Source organism: Arachis hypogaea, chromosome 18 (genome assembly GCF_003086295.3).
Source record: "Arachis hypogaea cultivar Tifrunner chromosome 18, arahy.Tifrunner.gnm2.J5K5, whole genome shotgun sequence".
Classification (NCBI taxonomy): domain Eukaryota; kingdom Viridiplantae; phylum Streptophyta; class Magnoliopsida; order Fabales; family Fabaceae; genus Arachis; species Arachis hypogaea.
In genome coordinates, this window is record NC_092053.1 from 129,850,763 (window position 1) to 129,857,544 (window position 6,782).

At 32.9% G+C, this 6,782-nt stretch overlaps 1 protein-coding gene across 9 annotated transcripts; it reads left to right on the plus strand.

Annotated features, from left to right (window-relative positions):
- The first annotated feature begins 783 nt into the window (after window positions 1–783).
- On the plus strand, window positions 784–5,981 carry LOC112772292 (uncharacterized). Of its 9 annotated transcripts, none has more exons than XM_025817203.3 (6): window positions 784–1,249; window positions 1,353–1,505; window positions 2,589–2,838; window positions 3,529–3,616; window positions 5,322–5,388; window positions 5,729–5,981. In XM_025817203.3, the coding sequence occupies exons 3-6, from the start codon at window positions 2,619–2,621 to the stop codon at window positions 5,780–5,782; spliced, it is 429 nt and encodes a 142-aa protein (XP_025672988.1). In that variant the 5' UTR covers window positions 784–1,249; window positions 1,353–1,505; window positions 2,589–2,618; the 3' UTR covers window positions 5,783–5,981. The 9 variants fall into 9 exon arrangements, 5 of the variants coding, with proteins under 5 accessions (XP_025672988.1, XP_025672990.1, XP_072080633.1 ...); XR_011876023.1 differs by having other exon boundaries at window positions 841–1,249; window positions 4,837–5,388; XM_025817205.3 differs by having other exon boundaries at window positions 843–1,249; window positions 2,594–2,838.
- The last annotated feature ends 801 nt before the right edge of the window (window positions 5,982–6,782 follow it).

Sequence of the window (6,782 nt, forward strand, 5' to 3'; positions counted from 1 at the left end):
ATTGAATATAAAAAAAAAAATTGGTGTACAATTTGTTTTTTTTTTTTTTTTAGTTTTTCCATCTTTTGTGCATGGCTTTCCTACACTCCATAATTTCCAAGTATAAAAAAGTTCTGTCATAATAAATTGTTTACAGAAAAAAAAATAAAAAATTAACAAAATTTATTATTTTTGTCCAATATTTTTAAGAGTAGTGCTAGGGAGCCAATGGCTTAAGTGTACAATGTGTACAATGGGCTAAATCTTTGGTTTATGAATCAAATGAATCAAATGAACATCACCTATAGCAGAATAACCATCCGAATACCAGGGATAACTAATAAACATCTCATGTTATAAAAAGCTAATTTTGGGTTCACCAAGGTTCGAACTCTTGACTTTTTGGATCTGGAATTCTTATACCATGTCCTGAAACCACTCATCCTAAAAGTGTAACTTGACAGGACAATGTAACACTAATAATAATATCTCTAATACTTTCCAAACCTTCATTGTACACATTGTACGCTTAGGTCATTGGCTCCCTATACTTTCTCTATTTTTAATCATAAGCTCCATTCATTTAGTTAGCAATTCAACAAAACTAACATTTTAAATATTATTAATTAATTATTAATTAAAAACAAAAAATTTTGCTGGACTGTTAACATTTTTTATTGTTTATTTATTTATTTATACACTCTCCTATACTTTGAAGTTTGAAGGAGTTTTTTATTTTTCATTTTTATTTTTTTTTATCTTGACTAATAGATGATATATCATAATCAAGTAGTTCTCTCAGCCAACTCAGCTAAAGATAAGTCTTAAATCTTAATTAATAGTTTGTTCCAGCAATGCTCTATGAAAATGACAATGAACTTCATATTTGAGGGGAAAAAAGAAGAAAAAATAAAATAAATTTTCAGAAAATGAAATTTTTAATAGTAATCTGCCTTCCAAATAATATACTAGTAACTATTTTCAAGTTTCAATTCAAGCAGTACATGCTTCATTTTGTTTATCCATTTAATTAATTAAAAAAAAAAGACAAAAAAGAAAAAGAAATTAAGTAAAAAAAAAGAAGAAAAAAGGTTATTGGGGTTCTCAATCCAACTTTAATTTCCAACCTTGGGGCACTAAATTTGATTGATCTTATCCAATATCTGTTAACCAAAGAGGATCAAAAATCCTTTGGCTGTTGAGAAAAATGAAAACAAGGCCAAAGGCCAAACCTTTATATAAAACAATTTGGGGAAAGAAGAACAACAGTGTAAGTTCTTACCCAAAAAAAGAAACAATTTTCGCATTTATTTGTTGAATTTTTATTTTATTTTATTTTATTTTATAAACGGTGTTGAATTTTTTGCATGCAGGGTGCTAAATTTTGTTTCTCCATATTAGGGTTTTAGGATCTTAAGGTGACAGATCTCTCTGTCTCTCTCTTTCTGTTTCTGCATTTGGATTTTGTAAATGCAACTCTGTAGATATCTTCCATCTTGGCTTTGTGAATTTCTGGCGTGTATGGGGTGAGTTCTCTGTTTCTCTTTCATTCTTTCTTTGTTTCTTTTGTGGCAGAGAAAAACAAGAAAGAGATTGAGTTTTTGTCATTTTATCAGTTTTGGCTGAAATCATATGTTTCTACCCGATTTGACTAAATCATAAATGAAACCCACTTCAATGGAGAAACTTAAAAAAAAAAAAAAGATTTAATTTTAGTTTGTATCAGTTCAGAAATTGTGCTTTGTAGATCTAGAATTCTCTTATCTTAGAGGGATATAATGGAACTAATTATGTGCTGTTTTTTGTAGTTCTTGATTTTCAGGAGATTAAAAATTTCATGTCCTTGTGTTTGCTTTGCAAATTCTATGCTTTCTTGGATAGTTTAGACTGTAGAACATTCTGGATAGTATTTCAGGGAAATATTTGCTTGTACTTGCTTGCATGCTAAGCAAGCATCAGATCTGATAAATCTGGAAGTTACCTGTTTGAGTGATGGATGGTTTAAAATTGCGATTGCGCAACGATTCAGAAAGTTGCAGGAAAATGCATACATAAAGGCCTCAATTCCTGCTTTGATGCCAATTCAGTGGCACAGCAACATCAGTATTGTGATCACAATTGCCTTTTGGGGTTTGATAAAGTAGGAAAAGACTGAAAAGAGAATAGTAAAACATGCTATATTTAAGCATCTCTTGGGGGTTTGATCAAAAGAAGAAAAAAAACTGAAATTGGCAACATCTTTTATATTGCAATGTAGAAAGACTAAAGTTATAAGAAGTTTGTATCTCTGCAGCATGCTAATTGACCTGAGAAATTCTGCAAATATATATATATATATATATATATATATATATATATTTCAAAGTAACAAATTTCTGAACTTATCCAGAAAGTAGGTATTACATCTCTCGGTTTTATTTTCACTTTACTTTAAATTATAGTAAATGTGTAAGATCTAATGTCAGAATTTATTTTGCACTTGGAATTATGATTTGTGCCTGCAATTCTTGATCATCAACACCTTTTTCTTCTTTTGTTCAAATTAGTAGACAATATATAGTTCATCATTGGTGTTAATCACACTTGTGGATGTATGTCTTTTGTAACAGAACAGAGGTTGCCTTGGACACTTCACAAAAATGCCAGCAATTCTTTTGGTGGACGAGGCATCCGTAGGACTAATACCTCATGACCAAGCTGCAAGGAAAGACAGCAGATCAGAAGATTTCTGGAGCAGCAGCACTATTGACATCGAATATGCACTTCGGTCCCAGAGGAGTGCCTCATCAATTGGCATATCCTTTGATCCTCAAAATAGTGCTGCCCTTGCGAACGATCATCCTGAATTTGTCAATCATGGTATGTTTACTAAGATGTGCCTATATATCAAGCATAAGGTCGTTGTTGCTAATCTAAGTTCTTGGATAGAGGGGGTGTGTGTGTGAAGTGTATGGGTTAAGATGATGAAATTGCTCTACCCTTTCCCCTTGCTATGGTATTCATAGGAGGTGACAGTGTTATTAGTTATTAATGTCGAGCAGATCTTATGACACTGAAGAGAGTATACCTTATGATGTACATGTGGACTAAGGTAAACAGGAGACTAGATGGACTAGTAGCCATTTTCTCTGCTACTGAAACAATCTTGTTCAAATCATAATTCAGTTGAACATTTTTACATATTTTGCCAAGTGCCAAGTTTCTTCATATTTTCATGTAACTTTTAGATCAAACCCCTCTACTTTCGAGTAGTAGGTTTTTTGCTGGGTATTTGATCAAATAGGATCATCCAATTTTTATAAAACCTGTCACTAAAATAGATACCTTTTTATTGCCTCTCCGCACTTCAATGTTTCCAGTAATTTCGCTTATTCACAAGAATTACATCATGCGAAGATGTAATTTCTACTTACGGAATTAGTTTTGAATTTCCTTTTCTTTTTTTTTCATTTTATAGGATGTTGTATTACTTTATTTTATTTGTTTTGCATTTTCCTGCAGATCTATGAAACTGGTTATCTTGTCAATATTAAAGTTTGATGGATGCAGGTCTTATTCTCTGGAACCAGATGAGGCGACATTGGGTTGGAAATCTAAGGCAGCAAAGGCGGAAACAAGTTGGAGAACCCAGATTAAGGTAAATATAAAAATTAACCCTTTTAAAGGAAAGCTTAAGTTCTTAGGCTACAAATAAATGTGTTCAGATCTGGTATCCCATTAGTTAGATAAGGAAGCTAGGACTATATAATAAATAGAAGAAGCATATATCATATTCCCCTATGCAAGAAGCTGATAATATGACTGCATAAATTCTGTTCCAGACATGTGCAGCCTCTGCTTGTTTCTCTCATTTTCCACCACAATATGTTACAAAAATCAAAGAGACCTTCCTCCATTTCTTTTTCTTAAATTTTATTAAAGGGTGGGGATTTTGTTTAGGGAAAAGCTCTACATCCATGTAAAAATTACATGGATGGTATCCAAGTAACTTTCACTCCACGCCCCACACCCCTGTTTGTTTTACACGCGCCTCTTATAACCTATATAACGAATCCTTATTTTGCGTTATCAACTTTTCTCAACGTAAACTTTTTTATACAACGTAAACCTCTTTCGCGTTCTTCTCCTTCTCCCTCTCCCTCTCCCTCTCCCTCTCTCTCTCCTTTCTCCCTTCTCCCTTCTCCCTTCTCCCTCCTCCTCCTCCTTCAACCTAATTAAATTCGTTGTTCTCCTCTTTCGCGTTTTTCTTCTCTGCATTATGGATCTGGATTGATTCAACGCAATTATCTTCATCGTTCATCTTCTTTGTTTTTTTCTTCGATCTGCACTTTTGAATTGAAACAATGAATGAATCAACTTCAAATCAGTTGAATGAGTGCAATTTTGATGATTCTTCTCAAACGCATCAATTTGATGAGGTTTGGATTATTGAATTCTGAATCGAATTTAATGGAATGAAATTTTTAATCTTATTTGAAGTGAATTGAATGGACTGAGGTGATCTACATCTGAATTGAATTCAATTGAATTGATAATATGTAATTGTCAGTAATTGTGAGTAACTCTGAGTAAATGTGAGTAACTTTTCGGTTCGGTAAGTACTAAAGAGGTGGTTCATCACTTTCATGTTTTCGGTTCGGTCCGCAGAAAGGAGTCTAACAAAAATTAGACCAATATGTTCTATTTTCTTCCCTAAGCACTATATAATTGTTTCACCGTAATTAAGATTTCGGTTCACCACAACTAAGATTTCGGTTCACCTTGAGTACTGTATTCGGTTCACCATGAGTACTGTGTTCGGTTCATTCTGCACTATTCAAAACTCTTCTTCCTCACCTTCTACTGCTTCTTCACCAGAGAGAAGGAGGAAAAGACAAAAATACAGCAGCAACAACAACAAAAGAATGACGATAAGAAGAAAACATGTGAAGAAGAAGGAACGCGAAAAAGGAGGAGAAAGAGGAACGCGAAGAAGAAGGCGAAGAAGAAGAAGACGCTCCGTGCGTAAACGAGCGTGAAAAGAAGAAGAAGAAGAAGAAGCGTGGGACGATTTCGTGTGTATTGGGCGGGAGAAGAAGAAGAAGCGTGGGACGATTTCGTGTGTATTGGGCTCCGTTTTGTTTTTGTTACAATAACAATCCTTTGTATAAGTAAAAAGATAAATTAATAGAAACAAAACAAAATGCATGGATGATTGGCTACAACAGCATTGGTGAAGAGGCTTGAAAGTTTGAATTTGTGATTGGTTGTTCGTAGCTATAGAATTCAAATTGAAGTTATTTCGGTTGTATCTTTTAGGATGTTTTGATTATGCTTTAACTCTCAGAATTCATGTTTCACAGTTGGAATGCAACCTATGAGAATCTCCTTGGAACCGACAAGCCTTTCCCCCAACGAATTCCCTTGGGAGTAAGTTCTTGCATACTAGGTTCATTAAATTTTTTGTGTATTTTTACATTTAGACTAAACTACCTAATTGGATCTTCAAAGATACACATAACACCAGTTTAATCTCCAAAAGATTTGTAACATCAACTTACTCAAGAAAAAATAATGCGACAGTAGTTTAGTTCTAGAAGATTTATAACGTCAATTTAGTCTCTGAAATTAAATGTGACGTCAAATAAGCCCATGAAAAAGAAAGGACGAAATAGATGTCGCATGTAGTTTTCAAAAACTAAATTAATGTCACAAATCTTTTAGGGAATGCATTACTTTCCCCTAACTGTTACAGCATTATACTTGGCAGGAAATGGTTGACTTTCTAACTGATATTTGGGAGCTAGAGGGTCTATATGACTGAGCAGGGAAAATATGTTCCTTTGTTGTTATCAGTAGTAGCAGTATTCTGCTAATAGTTTGCAAGATAAAGGTGATTAGGTAGAATTTGTTCATATAAACATTCTGTATAATTGTATCAATTTGTGGTGTTTCTCTTTCTATGTCAGATCACATTATTTGTATAAATTTTTTTAGTTTAGAGAACTATTTTTGAAACACTAGCTTAATATGTCTAACCATGAGATGTCTTTTTTCTTAAGGAACAAAATTGCTCATGTATATATGCACATTGCGCAACCATATACATCACATTCACAAATAGAGCATGAAATTGATACACAAATTACACAATTAGATTAGGATCTTATAGCAAACTCAATTTAGATCGAGTAATAATTCGTCTTAAGCTGCATCTCTACAAGTAATCATGCAAAAATCATTGAGGTAAATTCAGATACAAAGGAAAATTTAATTTAATTACGACGGTATTATTGAAAGATACAAAGCTCGACTTGCAGCGCAAAGATGCTCTCAAATGGTGGAATATAATTATTTTGACATGTTCAGTCCTGTCGTTAAAATGATAATTCTGGAGACTTTTATTCTCTATCACTTAAATGTTAATACTATTTTTTTGCATGGTGAGTTATTAGAAGAGGTTTATATGCGAGTTTCTTAAGGTCTTTAGCTCCGAAAGGTGTATTGTGCAAGTCGGAAAGGTCTCTCTGTATGGTTTGAAGCAAGCGAGTAGACAATGGAATATTAGATTAAGTTTGTTTTTGAAGAAACACAAATACTCTAAATCCAGTTATGATCAAATTAAAGATGTCATTTCCCACTACAAGAAAATAGAGTTATTTTAACACTTTATTTTTTAACACCATAATTAAATGTCAAAACTAAAATATATTTTTGACAAATATCACAAATGTCAAATTTTCTATGTTTTCTTGATGAATAATTTGACCGTAGAAAATTACTCCTCAATTTTGACACTCATTTGTTTTCAATTTACTCCACTA

Excerpts from the sequence above, each read along its gene's own strand:
- LOC112772292 (XM_025817198.3), top strand. The coding sequence starts at position 1,450 with ATGCAACTCTGTAGATATCTTCCATCTTGGCTTTGTGAATTTCTGGCG. Across the intron at positions 2,839-3,528 it reads TCCTGAATTTGTCAATCATG|GTCTTATTCTCTGGAACCAG; the intron begins GTATGTTTACTA and ends TGATGGATGCAG. Across the intron at positions 3,617-4,836 it reads GTTGGAGAACCCAGATTAAG|AGAGAAGGAGGAAAAGACAA; the intron begins GTAAATATAAAA and ends CTTCTTCACCAG.